The sequence below is a fragment of the Gavialis gangeticus genome, unplaced genomic scaffold (assembly GCF_001723915.1).
Source record: "Gavialis gangeticus isolate Ggan-Ray unplaced genomic scaffold, GavGan_comp1, whole genome shotgun sequence".
NCBI lineage: Eukaryota > Metazoa > Chordata > Crocodylia > Gavialidae > Gavialis > Gavialis gangeticus.
In genome coordinates, this window is record NW_017729031.1 from 85,773,483 (window position 1) to 85,790,949 (window position 17,467).

The 17,467-nt window shown below is 44.1% G+C and overlaps 1 protein-coding gene across 3 annotated transcripts in view; it reads left to right on the forward strand.

The window, feature by feature from the left end:
* Positions 1 to 5,915: 5,915 nt before the first annotated feature.
* The window catches only part of UBE2F (ubiquitin conjugating enzyme E2 F (putative)), a 152,189-nt gene continuing 140,637 nt past the window's right edge, over positions 5,916 to 17,467 (forward strand). The window contains exons 1-2 of one of the 3 annotated variants that reach the window (XM_019523317.1): positions 5,916 to 6,038; positions 8,934 to 9,067. In XM_019523317.1, the coding sequence (XP_019378862.1) occupies positions 8,938 to 9,067 (130 nt within the window). In that variant the 5' untranslated portion in view covers positions 5,916 to 6,038; positions 8,934 to 8,937. The remainder of the gene's footprint in view (positions 6,039 to 8,933; positions 9,068 to 17,467) is intronic. The other 2 variants (XM_019523316.1, XM_019523315.1) reach the window with 2 other exon arrangements.

Below are 17,467 nucleotides of genomic sequence, written 5' to 3' on the forward strand. Positions count from 1 at the left end.
CTAAGTGTGGACGCACAGGCTCATATTGTATTGTGCTGCTGCTGCTTGTCACCAGGGAAATGCACATGCTTGCACGTCTGGATCTGACCTTTAATTACATAAGCACATTTTTTTTCTATAGGTCTCCTGCTTCCTATAGAGCATAGGAGGAGCAGTACTCACTTCATGAGCAGCTATTCACTATTTTGCTTTATCATGATTTACCATATTTTCTGCACACTCCTGAGCCCCTCTTATAGAAACAGAATTATATATTTCTTCATTGGCTTTTTTATAGTATTGACCACTTACAGTATCTGAGTGCCTCAACAAACATATTTACATTTATTTTCAAAATATCCTTATGAAGAGAAGTGAAGTTATATCAGTACCCACATGGGTCATGAGCACAGTTGGACCTCTGTAGCTGCAGTGCAGACCTATTCTTTTAACCAATGTAGTAACTGATGGTACTGTAGGTTGTCTTTAAGTGTTGTAGCAGTGGTCTCCAGCCTGAAGGCTGGAGAGTAGAAATCCCAGCATGCCTCTTAGGTTTATTGCATTATTACCTGGGAAGACTTTCAGAAACTTTTTATGGTCTTACATTAGAATATTTCTTCAGTTATTCCTCAGTCCCCAGAAGTTCTCACAGACAGTTAAGCACATGGGAACATAGGAGCATAGCACTGTGACATGTCAGCAGATATATTCACTGAGGGATGCAGACATTTCAAGAAATGCTTCAAAATGAAGCCTTTCAAAGATGCTCCTGTTTTTCTGAGGGTCATTTTTAAGTGTTTCATCACCAGGTATGAACATTTGCACTCTCACTGTCGAGTGTTTTAGAGGTACTTGGCATGCTTCAAACTGTGTCTGTACATGACCTGAGTAAGAGAGAATCTTGAATCTCAGTGCCGTTATTTCTTGCAGCAACTTCAAGGAACAAGTAAAAGAAAAGTCCTGCTCAGCCCATGCAGCCCTAAGTAGGGGCATGCTCAGCATGGACAGAATCTTTGGAGAATTTGGCTGCTACACTCTAGCAATGCTCTACATGAACAGGTTTGAACCGAACAAACTGCTGCAATTTAAAAAATTGTTGTGGGAAAAATAAACTTTTGCACTAGCTCTAAACACCACTATTGTTTTGTAGTAGTGAAGTGTGAGAGTTAAACTAGTAAGTTTATCTATATTATAGTTTTGCAGTGGTTTAACTAGATTTTTAAAAAATTTGTATTGAAATTGGTGCATTTTTTTCTAGCATGCACAAGATCTGAGAAATGTGTCATTTGCAATAATGTTAAAATGGACATTATTTTAACATATATTTACCAAACTTTCCTTGCTCCTAGGCTTTACCATTGCTTAATCCTTTTTAAGTTGGAGGATCTCTTATTCTTCCTTTGTAGGTAGTTGTTTAGGCTATAATTAATACTGGACTGATACAGTTCTGAAGCAGTGGATTTGAACAGTGAACAGGAGGCTTTACACTGGGTGCGTCTACACATGCAATTATGCAAAGCAAAAACTGGATTATCACTCTCAGGAGCACTGTTTAAACGTGCAAGTGGGACTGCAGCATGTTGAGCCAGGTCAGAGTAGCCCCAGGAGGCCCTGGGGATTGGCCTGCCAACCCAGGGCTGTTTCCCCCCACTTAGCTGAATGTGCTGCAGAAGGGCTGGCTGGGGCACAAGGGTGCTCCAGTGCAGGGCTAGCCAATAGGTCTGTGTGAAATGGCACTGTTCTGTTTTGACTTGAGTTTAGAGGTTTCAATGGAACAGTGTTTCATTTCGAATTTCATTTTGATTCAAAACTGCTGTTCTGTTTTGTTTCGTCGATACAGTGGTGCTGTTTTGACGTTTCACCCATATGCTATAATGGGGAAGCTTGAAACAGCCTCTCTCATCCAGCAGGCAGATGGGGGGGGCCTGCAATCCTGGGAGGGCTGCAGGAGCTGTGCTAGTCCTCCCAGGGCTGTGGGCCCTTGATCTGCCTGCCAGATGAGGGAGGGAAGCTGGGTGCTGCTGCCTGGGACGGGGAGTTGGGGAAGGGAACTGAGCCCAATTGCTGAGATCCCCTCCCCAGCCCTAGGATCAGGCTGGGGAAATGAACTCAGCCCAGCTGCACTGAGTTCCCCTCCCCAGCACCGTCTAACACGGGGGAGGGGAACTCAGCTTAGCTGGGTTGAGTTGCCTTCCCCAGCCCGATCATAGGACTGGGGAGGGGAGCTGAGCGACTGGGCTCAGTTCTTCTCCCCAGCCTGATTGTAGTGCTGGGGAAGGGAACTGAGCCCAGGTTCAGTTCCCTTCCCCTGTGCTGTGATTGGCTACAGCCTGGCTGAGGGAGGCAGGGAGAGCCAGGGCTGTGCTCCCTGCCCAGCTGAGCCACATGGGGCTGGAAGCCCCTGTCTCCCACCACCTGGCTGTTGGGTGCTTTGAAACTCAAAACATTTTCAAACATTTCAACTAGCCTGTTTTCTTTCAAGGCTGTTTCAAAGCCCTTTGTTTCAATTCAATTTAGCTGTTTTGAGCTTGGAATGAGTTGAAACAGTGTCGAATAGAAACAGCCGGCAAAATTTTGTACCGCCCTACTACCCAGCAGGCAGTCCCCATACTGAAGCAACCTTGTGCTCCAGGCAGCTGGGACAGTGTCTACACATGCACCGCTGCAGAGTACAAATGCTTTGCAGCAAGATAGTACTTATATTTACAAGTGCTACCTTGCCGCAGCATTAGTTCACTCCAGCCTAATAGGGGCACACGTGTAGATGTTCAACATTTACTGTGTAGCTAAGTAGTCTACCCCACAGTAAATGTCTTGTGTAGGCAGAGAAGGGAAGCTGCTGGCTGGTGGTGGTGTGGTACAAAAGGCAGCAGACAAGATGATGGCTGCCCCCTTGTCCTTTACATCCCCTGCCAGGAACTCTCCGCCAATCCGCATTAAGGGGTGGGGTGGCATGAAGTGCTGTCTTAGTCTGTGGTTACTGCTTTTGATTGATAGGATTTTTGTTTTGATTTAAAAGGTTACAACAAAACACTACAGCTAGTTACAATATTCTGTGCTGAAATTTCTCTCTGTCCTGAAAAATACAGATTCATTAATGCTGATTTTCTTCATACAGAAAATGTCTAATCTAACTAAAAACATTAGCTTTTTTCCTGGAGGAGAAGTAATAACAATTTCCTTTTATTTTCCAAATGTCAACTTTAAATAGTACTTTGTTTCATCTTAATTCGATTCGTCTGGGCGAATGAGGAGCTGTAGATATTTTTCAACTGAAAATGTTCAAATGAAATTACTTTGCTCAGTTTGAAACAATAAAAACACCAGTTTTATCAACAGCTCTAAAAAACATGTACCAAACATAGGAGACCTGGGTTTGAGTCTCAGTTGTGACATGGAGTTCTTTACTGCATTTTAGCATGTCACCTAATCTTTTCTTCTATTCTTCATCTATAAAATGAGAGCAACAGTGCTTTTCTTCTTTCCTCAATCTAGTTTGTTCAGACACTTCTTAAAAACAACTCACATGCTTATTTGGATTTGTATGACAGTTGGCACAAGTAGCGCCTGATGGGAGCATTAGGGCTTTTTGTTTTTACTGTTGACAGTAAATTATGCTTATGCAATGAGGAAGTAGGGGGAAAAAGAGAATAGAGAATAGATCAAGTGAATAATAGATTCAGTTTACTAAATGGTGCACTTCAATTTATTTGGCCAGTTCTAAGGTGGCTCAGCCAGAGATCTCAAGGCCCTTGAACCAAGGGGGATCTAGATCTATCAGGAATCTATTCGGTCCCATACATGCTGGGAAAAAGGCTGTTACAGCAACTGCGGAATTTTGTGGCAGCCTCAGTTTATTCTTCCATCACAAAACACCTCCATTTCCATTTTGACTTCCTTCCAGTTTCACACAACTACCTGGAAGTTGAATGTAATTATCACTAGGGCTTCTTTCTCACAAGGATAGGCTACATTCTCCAGATAGTATGGCTCTATTCCAGTTCCAGACACTATTCAGGAGTCCTGATGGAGAGCCTACAATTTGCCAGGAAAGAAAAGAGTTTTTATTTATCTTCTAGTCACCCCTTCCAATGCCAGCTGAGGATCAGAGCCCCATTCTCCAGGTACTCACCAGTAACATAACACCAAGTCGACCTAGTAGCCTGGGGTGCTTGTTCAGGTGATGGGGGTTTCGTTCTCCCCACATTGAAACAATGCGTTTTTAATTGTGTCATTTAAAAACCCACCATTTCAATTTAGGGCGAATGAAACCTCCACTATGTGTACAAGGGTGAAAGGGCCCAATCCTTTTTTTTTTTTCCCTGCCTCTCCTGCGGCAGGGGGGAGGGACGAGCTGCCAGCAACTGGCCAAGCAGTCCCTGAGCTGCAGGGGAACTTGGTCCTTCCCTCCCTTCCCTGCAGGGTGCCCTGCAGGCAGCACCCACCTGCTAGCACCTGGGGGGTGACACCACTGTGGAGGGAAGGACCGGGACTCGCACATCTTGGGGGCTGTGTGACCCAGTGGCAGCTTGTGCAGGCAGGCTCAGCTGAAGGGAAAAAAGTGTCAAGGAGCCTGATCTTTTTTTCCCCACTCTCCCTGCCTGAGCTGTGCAAGGCCCCATGCTTCCCTCTGTGGCAACAGCATCCCATGGGACCACCTGGGTGATCTGCTAGCAGGCAGGTGCTGCCTGGGACTTGCTGCCACCATGGAGGGCAGCACCAGACCTGACTCAGCTCAGGCAGGCAGGCTCTTTTCTATCTCTCCGCTGGGCTGGGTGCTAGTGGGCAGGGGCCACCTGGAAGGTGCTGCCATCATGGAGGGAAGGACTGGGATCTCCTGCAGCTCAGAGACTGCTTGCCACCCCCTCTCCGCTCACCATGGGAGAGGCAGGTAGGCTCCAGCGCCCGTCCCTGCTGCCTTCTCACCGCCTGGGCCCTCTCAGGAATGGCTGGCTTGCCCCCGGGACAGTACACCAAGGTGGCAGGAGGGCGGCTGGGTGTGCTGGCGGTGGGAATGGTGCATGGGGCGCTGGAAGCCCAAGCACATTGGCTTTCAGCACCCTGTTGCATTTTGTTCTGTAGCAAACTAAAATACCTCCGAGGGGTTTTCCCTTGCTACACAAGTCATTTAAAGCAAAATACACCTCCGAACGTGTAAACAGCAATGCCATTAAAGCGGTGCGAAAGGGCAATCAAGCCACTTTAAAGGCCAGTTTTGTTGCATGTACAAGCACTCCTTCACTGCAGTCTGAATAAAACAGTGGGAGTGGGCCGGGGAGGACAAAACACAAGAAGCCTGCGGGAGCTGCCCGTCAGGGCCCGTAGGCTGCGCTCGGTGTCAGAAGCCCAAGCAGAGGGCTGCAGCTGGGGTGGGCCCGGCGGGAGGGCAGTGGTGCAGCTACACCCCCGACTTCCGGTTCCTGCTCCATCTAAACTATGGAACCGACTACCTAGGAACATTTGCCTTTCCATTGCGGCAGCGCTGGGGGAAGCAGTTACCTTCCTGATTCAGCCGAGCCCGCCCGTGTGGTTTTGCTTTGCCCCGAAAGGGAGGGTGTTCACGTGCGTGCTGCGCGCACCCCTGTCCAGAGCCCTGCAGCGGGGGGGAGGGCGAGAGGCCCGCGCGGGCGGGAGAAGCCGGACAGCTCTGTGCGCCCCCCGCAGCCCGGCAGTGCTGAGTCACGGTGACTCGGCAGAACGCACCACCCCGCGCTGCTCCTTTAAATAGCGACAGCTTCTACTGCCCCCCGCCCGCGAGGGAAAAGCACGCGGAAAGTCTTGGCCGGTCACGCAAGATCGCGGCACGGGACGAGACTCGTCCCCTCCAGTCCTCCCAGCCTAGAGGCTGCCGTGCGTGCACTGCTGCGCAGTGCTGATAAAGTTCTTGTTGCAAACACTGAATCCGGCCGTGTCGCCCCGGCCCCGCCCCCAGCCCCGCCCCCGACTTCCGGCTCTGCAGCCGCTGAGGTAGGAGGAGGCCGCGGCCCGCTCCGGGCTCGGGTCCCGCGGGGATGGTGTTGGCCGCTGCGGCGGGAGCCGGGACCTGAGGCGGCGGCCAGGTGAGCGCGGCCCGGCCCGGCCTGGCCCGCCGGCAGCTGCTCTCCCTTGCTGCTCCGGTTCGGGGCCGCCCCCGGCGGGCGGGCTGGGGTGGGGGGAGCCGCCGTCGAGGCTTTTAGGCAGCGGCTTCCGCGGTGATCTGAGAGGCAGGGCCGGCGGGAGGCCACAACCCTGGACCGGCCGGGTCGGGGGCCCCGCGCTGCCCCTCCCAGGGGCGCCAGTTTCTGTTCCGCGCCCCTCTGGCCCCCTCCCTCTTCAGGGCGGCTCTGGGTTCTCGTCTAACCCCCGCAGGGACCCCGGCTTCTCCCTGCCCCTGGGTCGGGCACTTGCACAGATCTTTGCTCTGCTTCAGCACCTTGGCAGGCGCAGCCGATGAGGCGGACAAACACAAACACTCCTGCCTCTGATCGGGTTCATCCAGCAGCTGCCCCCTGAACTGCATCATTTGGCTCACAGGGCCCCGCTCCCTTTGGGAACTTGGAGCTGCTGCTCCCCTGCTGCCACACTGGGCTCTTGGGGCTGGCAAGGGGGGCAGGATGCCAGGAGCAGATCCTCACACGTGGCACCCAGACCCTATCCAGGTGCACAGGGATCAGCCCTCGTTTGGCCCCTGGGGCGAAAAACCAGAGCACCACTGAGTTAGTCCATAAGATGCATCTCTCCTTTGCCTTCTGCCTGACTTCAGACCAGTGTGGTTACCTACATCTCTTTGCTGGTAGAGGTGACTCCTCCCTGCCTTCTGCTGTGCTCTTGTGCTTTGGTGCAAAGCAGCAGGAGCCAGGTCCACAAAGGTGTTTAGGTGTATAACTCCCATTGAAATTACAGCAATTGGAAGCTGAGCTTTGAAACAAGGGCCCTGTAAGAGCAGGCCTACGTGCCCCAGCTTATCTGGTCTTCCATCCCACTGGCCTTAAAAGTAGAACCTCCTTCGAGCTTGTTTCTCTTCCCCCTTTCTGCACTGAAGGAGCACAGCTGCTTGGACTGTTTTCTGTCCCTTCTTCTGTTCCAGAGAGGGAACCAGTGAATTTCCCTTCTGCCTGGCTTACTTTGCCTTAATTAGATTTATATTTGCCCTGGATACATGGCTTTGTCTAGTCTGAGTTGGTAGCCTAGTACCAGATCTTTCTATCTTGGTGCTTTCAACCTTCTTGCATTTCTTATCAGTACAGAATGCCAGCTGATACTATGAAAACTGTTTCCCTTTTAAGATGACCTTACTGGTACATGTCTTTGCCATGTTGTGTTTTGAGTTTTGTTCTGAATACTTTCATTTAATTTTGTATGCTCCTTTACCAAATGCACCAGCACTTTCAGGTTCTTCTCAGGTTAGGCATGTAAATCCCAGTCTCGAACCACATTGCTTCTTTAAGATTTTACAGTGGACTTGGCCAAATTGGCAAGGCTAAGATTTTTCCCTAGTGGCTTTTTATTTTGTGGTATGAATGAGTGTGATAAGAGGGTGAAAAAGCTGCTGATGCAGGGATCTGATAAAGTTCAGTTTTGTGAACTGCTCACAAGAAACGCGCATCCATGTGCAGGGGGTTCTACCAGATCCTTCATTTCACAGCACGTCTCAGATTGGCCTCCATGGTGTTCCCACTGCATTGACAGAGAGAGAGAGAGAGATATGGTTTCAGTTGGCTTTCTGTTTTCCACTCCAAATTCATACTCCTATAGAATATTTTAAAGGCCCTATGTAATTCTGCCCCTTCCTGCTTTTCTGTCACTTTTTATTCAACTTGACAACTTGTGTAAAGACCCAAGCTGTCCTGGCTTGGGATTTTTTTCTCCTCTACCTTGAATTAGTTAATTCATATATGGCAGTTTAAGAATGTACCCTCGCCTCCCCTCCAGGAATGGGGGCCTCAATGTTTTGGCTTTTCCATTCCTTTTGGTGGCATAACTGCTGGCAAAAAACAATTATCTACATTCAGGTTTTCTTGTTGTTTTTTTTATCAGTGCATTCTGGCTTTGCATTTTGGCATTTTCAAGTACTGACCTTTATATGCTGCCTATTAATGTAATAAATGACTCTGTGCAGGGGGGGTTGGATAGTGACTTACTGGGCAACTCTTTCTTAGTTCCTATCAGGGAGGACTGCTATAACAAAATATCACTTCCATCTTTGAGCCTCTGTACCTATCTAGGTATTTACTGTGATAATGATAAGGAGCACCTAACAGAGAATGGTATCTCCGTTCACTGTAGATACTGGTAATTGTCAAAGCTGCCTCAGGACCAGAGATTTTTGCGTTACCTCTTCCTATTCAAAGGTATCCCCCTTCCCTGATGTTCTGCATGGCCAGAACTGTTGGGAGGAAGAGTTGTTTCTGAATATAGCTTTTGATGCCTGCACCTTGATCTCTATGGATATGCATGCTCTTTTCATATTTGCAACTTCTTAAGGGTTCTCTGATCACTCAGATGGGCCCTTTTATTGAAATTCTGGAGAAATAACAAGTTCAGGAAGTGGTATGTTTAGCTAATTTAACAGGAAGAAATTTCCTTGATAGCAGAGTGAAACTTACTGAAATTTCTCTGCTGTAATTGATTCTGTGCTAGAACCTGATGCACTGCAAGCCAGTTCACTCCATATTTACACCTGGACTTGTCTCAACCCAACTTCAAATATTCCATTCAGTGCTTAACCTGAAGTCCTAAAACATTAATGGCTTTTATTGGGTGCAGTAATTTGTTGTCTTGCACAATAACATTTCCTTAATGGCTTTTTCAAGTGGCTTTTACTGCCACTGAGTAGCATACTATGGATACCACTGAACTGTCATTTATCTGGAACTCAAAATACTTTACGTAATTATTTACTTTTTTTAATAACTATTTTGGTAGTCTTGCACTTTGACGTGTGCTAACCGGTCTCTCTGATGCTTGCTTTCTAGATTGATGGTAGCAGTTATGCTAACCCTGGCAAGCAAACTGAAGCGGGATGATGGTGTCAAAGGGCCCCGTGCATCCAATCCAGCTTCTGATTCTACTCGGAGAGTGTCAGTTCGAGATAAACTGCTTGTTAAAGGTAATTGAACCTCATGAACCTTTTGGCCTCTTAAGCTACTTTAGTCCTGTCATTTGACAGAATTTACACTGTAGAAAATATCTTACAAAATGTTTTTCAAGGGGTGGTGTGCCCCTTTGGATTACTATAGACTGTGCTGTAAACCAGGTTTTGTTGGATCTTCCAATAACTCCTTTAGTTTGGGGTTTTGTTTTTCCAGTTTCGGCAACACCAAGTTATGGGGAAGCATGATTGTGCTTGAAGGTAGGCTGCAAATACAGGTGGACCTAGATAGGCTGGCAAATTGGGCATATCAGAATCGGATGAGGTTTAACATTGAGAAATGTAAAGTACTCCACCTGGGGACAAAGAATCCCCTGCACATGTACAGGCTTGGCAACGCCAATCTGACCAGCACTACAAACAAAAGAGACCTGGGTGTAATAAATGACCACAGTATGAACATGAGCCAGCAGTGCGATGCTGTAGCCAGCAAGGCAAATAAAACTCTGGTGTGTGTCAATTGATACATCTTCAGCAAAACCAAGGAAGTGATTCTTCCACTCTACTCAGCGTTGATGAGACCACAGATGGAGTACTGCATCCAGTTCTGGGTGCCACACTTGAAGAAGGACATGGAAAAGCTTGAGTCCAGAGAAGGACCATCTGTATGGTCAGAAACTTGCGTGGCAAGCCGTATGAGGTAAGGCTGAGGTACCTGGGGCTCTTTAGTCTGAAGAAGAGAAGGCAGATAAGGGAGTTAGTAGCAGTTTACTGCTACATCAAGGGCTTGGTGAACAACTGTTCACCAGGGTACCCTTGGGGAAAACCAGGAGTAGTGGTCACAAACTCCTGGAAGACCATTTCAGGCTCAATATTAGGACAAACTTCTTCAGCCAGGGTGTCAATCTACATTTTCACTGACTACCTTGTATGCGTACCAGACCAGCCTCTGGCTTCTCTACTTTTCATTCCATCCAGAAAGAGCACACATCAATTGCAGAAACTTCCTTAGCCTGACTAAGGGTTTTTGAACCCGAAAGCTTGCTTAATAATTGTTTTCCAACCATTTGGTCTAATAAAAGATATCAGATTCACCCAAAGAACCTTGTCTGCCTAAAAGTATTCAAAACATTATTTTTCCTGTAAAATGGAATGGTTATCTTTCCTATGTTATTTACTCCTGGAGTCCAGTGTATGACATTATATTGCATCATCCGGGAACTGATTGTTGTGGCATATCAACATGTTTGTTTCACTAAATGTGGTGGATGAGATGATCAATTTGATTAGAGTGGAAAAAAAGTTTAAACAAAACTTTAAGTAATTGACAAGGAAGCAAACTGAAAGTACTGGAGGGACACGGTAGTTGATTTCTCAACTTGTGATGAAATAAAAGCAATAAGAACATCAACACTTTTTTTTTTTTTTTTTTTTTTTAAATAATTGGTTCAGACTGCTTTTGCTTCCTTGTTTGGGGTCCATGGAAAGATGTGAGTGAGAAGTGTGGGAATTAAAAGACTAAATATGCAGCACACTGTGATAGTTTCTTGTAGAAGAATCGGCACAGTCCAGTGCAGACAGGTCCCAAATCTTCATGATGTGCCTTAGTTTCTGCAGTTTTGTGACTCCAGTAGTTTTGTATAAATGGAAAAAAAAAACCCATAGTGTACTGTGAACTACATGTGATAATGAACAGTTAGTATAGCATTTTACCTTAATCTCTAAAACTTCCCTGCACCCATATTTTAGCCATTTGTTCATCCTGGCAATACCTGACAGCATAGTCTCAGCTGTGCTAGTGCATCTAATAACAGTGGGTAAACTGTTCAGGCTGTTTTTAGTCAAAATAATTAGCAGTGAATTTAACAATGTTGACATGTAAATTACTGTGGACTTAACAGTAGTTAAATGTAATGCTTCAATTTTCTCAGTCTATTTTGGGGATACTTCAAAGTGACAACCGCACCTCTCTTATACTGTACAAATACAAAATTAAGAACTTGTGTTGTGATTTGCTTGCTTTCCCCTTTGAAAGAAAACTTAAATTGTACCACACCATTTTGCAGGTACTGGATTTTTTGAAAATTCTGCAGCTTCAGAATAATCAAAACCTTCCTACAGATCTAGTAATACTGTCTGGTTGCATCCTTCCCTTGTATTGCTTTGTGGAATATGAGAATTCACGTTAAAACCCCATGTGACAATGTTCAGGTCTCTTAATGAGCTTCTGAAGTCTTCTAGGCAAGATAGTATGAACAAAAGAGATCCAATGGGGTGGGGTGGGGTGGAAGGAAAAAATGGGGTCTTTTGGTGAAAATCTTTGGATTTTCTTTTAAAAAAAAAAAAAAAGAGAGGGAAAAAAAGCACAACATATTTTATCCTTTTTTTGTTTGGCTTTAAGCATTGTTGATCCACAGGCAACACTGCATGGAAAATTGAAATGCAATTCTATTTATATTCTAATCAGCACCCTTATAACAAAAGAATAAAATGAACACCTCAGTTATTGTTTTCTATCAGGTACGTTTTTGTACTTGTTATTCTTGGGAATAGCAGCATTGTACTTTAATTAAAAAAAAATGTAAAAACATGTATTTACATACTTTCTCCTCTTCCCTCCCAAAGGGAACAGGTGTAGCAATGACTTTATTTTTCTAATTCTCATTAGCAAACCACAGCTGACCTTAATATTAAACAAGTTTAAATGTACAGGCTTTCATGAATTTTGGAACAGATTGGACAAACTTAGACTAAAGTAACCAGTTTCTTTATAAAATGAACATTGTGTCTTGACTTGACAGTCATAAAATCTTGTAGTATAGTAGCTCTTCAAAGAGAGATTGTTCACACCTGAGAATATTGTCCCTACTTGTCCCCCGACAGTCTGCTAGTGTCCCTTAAAGAAGGAGTAAACCAGCTAATCTTAAATATTGTGGAGAGGGGAAGACGGTCTCTAGGACATCTGGGAGCCAGTAAATTTGAAGTTTTTGTTGATTCACTAGTAACTTAAACCACATAGGTTATGTCTAGGTCATAACCTTTCTGGAAATAATTCATAGAAGAAATTCCTAACGTTGTTTGGTTAGCTGAATCGGAGTTTGCAGTTACTTTTATATGTTTAGCCTGAAGAACTCCAAGGTATAGATGACAGTTGCATACTCAGTGCTAGAAAGCAATGGTCAGTCTTCTGGCAATTCTGTGGGTTAAAAAATGATCACTTCATGCATTTTTTTTGTGCTGTGGTTATCTGTATATTGGTTAAGTGCACAAATCACTTAAGTGCGAAATGTTGGGCCCCACTGTCTACTCTGTTAACATAATTGTACTTGATTAAATTGAACAGTTGGAGTCCTCAACATCAGGGCTTCTCAAGCCACCCTGAGATGACTAAGTAGGTACTGCCAATTTCAAGGCTTCTGTTAGAAACTTGAGACACTTTGAGAAACAATGGGCACTTACACACTTGTGGGGAGACTGCTTTGACACGCTGGAAATACAGCACATTGAAGTAGACTCGATTTAATTGAATCTGCTGGAACATGTAAATTGATGCATTCTTGCAGCCTCCTCGCACATCGCATGCATCAGGGGTGCAGCACTCCTCTGTGCTGAGAAAATGGCAGCGGTGCACTTTCAGCTAAAACATGTTTGGGCTTTGGTTCAAAGCACACTGCTCCCATTTTCTCAGCACAGAGGTGTGCTGTGCCATTGATGCACGTGATGTGTGGGTGCTTTTAATTAGCACAGCTTGCTAATTTAAAAGTGACTGGTGCAGTGTTGGAAACGCATATAAAAATTCCCAATGTGATTAGCCTCAAGAAGGTGCAAAAGTATTAGCACAAGGTGCTGTCTGTAGTTAATGGGCCTTGTTTACATTGAGTTGGGGTAAGTGCATACTCTCTGGTAAATGTATTGCCTATTTTTAATTCCATGGAGATGAACTTAAATGGAGAGCACTGTAGGGGAGGGAAGACAGTAAAGGTCAGGGGAAGAATCCAGGGGTTATACCCAGGCTATATGGTATTGTGGCAAAGGTTGGCATAGCTCTCTCCTTCATTACGCTGACGTGTGTTGGCAAAATGAGCAAAGCAAGGTTTAAGACAGATAAATTACTAAATGGTATCAAGTCAATCAATAATGTTGAGCAGTCATCCAGCCAGTATGCTGGAGGCATCCACAGGAGCCCACTGCACAAATGCGTCGCACCTGAATCTGGTTCTGCGTCTTGGTTATTTTTCTCTGGTTTACCCTATTGGTACTGCTTCTGTCTTGATATGATAGGTGCAGTGATTTCATGATTTCTTTGAGTGTCCATTTTGGCCAAGCTCTAGGGAAGGAATGGAACTATAAAATCCTGTTAGGTACAAATGAGCAAGGTAATATGTGTATACCAATGATTATGATGCAGCACAGAACATAAATAGCTTATCAGTAAACTCTAACATAACCCAAATGGCCTGTGGTGTAGATTAGGCCATCTGTGCCATTACTTAATACAGGTAGAGGGTTTTTTTGTTTGTTTGTTTGGGCTTTTTTAAAGGCTTTAGACACCATCTATTGAAAATGCAAGCATGTTTTAGATGGTATTTAATTAAAAATGTGTTCTGGGTTTTTTCCCCCCACTAATATGGTTTTTGGTATATCATTTTTCAAGTCTAGGTGAGGTCTGGGTGAGTTTTAGGACCTCATGGTAACTTTTGAGGTCCAAAAAATTTAAATAGCAACATTAATTGATCTTCTTAGCAAAAAATATTTTTATCAGCTTGGTATTAACAACATCATCATCTTTTTTTTTTTTTTTTTTGGATGCAGTCAGTGGTGGAGATTGGAATGCAGGGTGCTCTCCTATACTTAATCCAGTGATTCTCAACTTTCTCAGACACTTCTGCATAACTTCTATGACTGAGCATCACCCCATTTCAAGAACTTATTAAAGAATTTATTACAGTGCTTGCAGAGGGATCTGGTGGTGGGGGCAGGTCAGAAGCTTGGGGATGTGTCTGTGCCTGCACTTATCTCCTCACACCTCACGGTACCCTTGAAAAGATCTTGCAGCATCCACGGTTGCAGTGGCACCCAGGTTAAGAATTACTGACTTAATCTTTAAAAATTGCTACTAAAATTGATGGGACCCTTCTTACCTACTGTGTGTCACTGTTTCTAGACCTGCCCTTTGTTCCCTTCTCCAGTTTGGAAGTCTGATTGATCGGTGTTCATACTAATACCTGCCAGATGCCAGGATCTAATTGGGTACCTTGCAAAGACTTAATGGAAAGGACTGTTCTGAAGAGCATATGCATATACAGCTGGTTTGTTAAAAGATATGACCCACACATTTCCTGGACCACCACAGCTACAACATCACTTAAATATTTTCCGAATGAAAGAATTCTTAAATAGTTGGATGTTTTTTCGAGCTGTTTTTCTTGACCTCTGGGGGCTTTACTATTGAGCAGTAGTTGGTAGCTTTCTCTTCCTTGCTAACTACTTCTGCAATTAATGTAGCACAGTTAAGAGTCTCCAAATTATTGCCTGATCAGGAAACCAAGCAGGAGTTATACTCACCATGTGGGAAGAGGAGCACAGAATGATGGTACTTTTCAGAACCCTAGGGAGGTCAGAGAACTGCATCTGGTGCTTGAAAATCAGCAAGGAAAATTATTTTGTGACGTCCTGAACTGAAGTAATGGGACAGAAGAGGAGCAGAAGAGCCCAGCTTTGGGGGAGCCAGGTGTTTGTGGGTACAGAACAGGGCCTAGTTGTTCAGTCTGCCAGCTCCTGAAGAGAGCTGGAATGGAGAGGCACCCAGTGAAACTGATGTATATTGGACGAGAGATTTTGAAAGGAGAAAACTTGCGTGTTAGGGAGAGAGGAGGTGGAGCGTACTGAAGAAGCTAACAAAAGGCAGACATACTTGTCTTAAAAAGGGCTCTGCAGCTGATGAATGTAACAGTACTATTACAACTTAATCACAATTGATATCACTCATGATGATTGTGAAGATTCCAACTGATGTTGGATCTGCAGTGAATCAAGGGTGATGCATAACCATAACTCTCTGTAGGCCTACTATACTGCTGGAAACAAAGTAGAGAGCAACAATGCCTTTAAAATTGCAAATGGTCATGTAGTTTTGTCCCTTATCCAGACAGTTGCCCTTCCCTCCCCAAGTGTTTTTGAGATACTCATAATGCGTGCACAGCCTACTTTTTCAAATACTCTTCTGCATAAAGTTTTCAACTTAATCTCAGAGGGGAAACTTGGAGGGAATGTCTGGTGTTTGTTTGTTGAAATCTAGCTTGAGTCCCAACTGCTAGTGAAGTGCTCAGTGCCTCATAGTACTGGGCCCAAAGGCAGGTTATTTCTGAAGCACTGACAGGTGCTGGGGACCACAAGCAAAAGTACTCTGAAAGTTAAGATTTTATAATAAATATTCCCAGTAAATTAAGTCAAGTCAGCGAAATATAAAAAAATAGGATTCTAGAGTGCCAGTGAAGGAGTGTGTGGTTTATGGGTCATGAAGGTTTTTCCAACTGCAGTTACGCTGTATCCCAATTGCACAAATAATGCCTTACCCTGCCTCTCATTTTGTTGAAGAGCTGGTGCCAATTTGAAATTCATCTTTATAATAAAGAAATTAGATAATAGTTCAGATACTATTTCTGCTTTGTAATCCTGGGAATTTCTGGATTTGTGTTTTGTTTTCAATCCTCCCCACCCTTGATTTTCATTTTTTAAATGGTTGCTTTTTGTGAAAGACCGTCAACAATGGGAAACAAAACTGGCAGTATAGTAGGTGCAGATAAATGCACAATATAAACTGGAAAAATTAGCAAAGTTTTGTTTTGGTTCTAATTTTTTTTTTAGGTGTAATAATCCTACTTGTGACTTTCAACAACAGCAGTCAAGAAAATCTCAAGGCATGATGTAAAAGGAGAATACAACTTCCATGGCACCTTCCAGTGTAGGATTCAAAACATTAATTTAGGTTCTTTTCTGTTGTGTATCCTCTCCTCTGCTTATAGCCAAGTCATAGTTCTAAATAGGCTACATAAGGCTTTGCATACTTAAACAGGAAATGTTTATGAATAAATTGGTTTAAAAATAAATTGCACTAAAATCTTGCCTGTTTGGGAGGAATGACAGAGATGTTTCAAAGCAATGGAATAATCAACACTTACCAAAGCAAACTAAGTTGGAATTACAGTGAAACTTCACGACAGTATGAGATGAACATAATAAAACTTAACATATCTCAACAAGAAGAACTGGAACAAATTGAAAGGGAAGCATTGTTGAGATTTTTCTTGGACTTAAAGCACCATCCAAATCTCCTTTGTAAATTATCTGGTATTAGTGTTAAGTATTATTTGTACCTAATTTTCGTGGGAGCTTGCTGTTGACAAGAGGTAATGCCTAATGCTAGGTTTGGGATGTGTTATCAGGAGCATCCCTGCCTAAACAATGAGGTCTCGGGTATCTGCTGTGGCTCCTCTCAAACACATTAGAGGTAAGTTTTGAGAGCACCTATGTGGAGACACCACTATGCTGCAATTACACCCTTGGTTCATGTAAGCAGGAGTGGATGGGCAGGTCCTGCTCAAGAGCATCTCTCCCAGTGAGCTCTGGGGAATGTCTTTAGAGTATTGGTTTTTATAGATTAAAGAGTAGGATCTTTTCAGCTTCATTTGACCTAAACTTTCATGGTTGGCCCCCCTTGATGATGCTAGAATTCCATAAATATTTATTGGATGTAGACTAAAGCATAAGGTTTGATAACAGTCAGCATTTGGAGGAGGAAAGGAAACATCACACATTTTTTCTCTAATTTAAAAATGGGTTATATTAGTCTTTTTTAGGCTTTACAAGTGTTGGGGGGTTTTTTTGGTTTGTTTTTTTTAATATCAATCCTGCAATTAATTATTCAGCTCAGGGGAGTCAGACGCCCATCTGCCTCTCTACAACTTTGAGTAAGAAGAACAAAAAGGAAAAATATCAGCGTTCTGTCCCTGGAATTGGGATTCAGACACAGAGTTGCTTACCAGAAATGTCAAGATGCATGCAGTATGTGCTGCTGAAGTACACAGCCTTGGGTCTGGCAAAAGGCTATGTATTTAACTAAATTTAATGTAAAACAGTGCTTATTAGTTACAGTGGTGTGAAATTAGCACATCTAAAACTGAGCAGCTTCCTTCTTTTTCAGGGCTTCTGATAACCAGTAGTTTGGGGGCTATTATTTGAAGCCTTGAAAGTGGCAGGAGGTATAAATTTGCTTATTCCACAGCACTGACATTAATGTGTACTGCAGAGGAATTGCTTGCAGTGCGCTATGAGCTAGGCTAGGCTAGGGACATTAAACATAAACCGGTTTAAGTACTCAAACTGGTTTAAACCTGTAACAGAACAGATGTTCAGTGC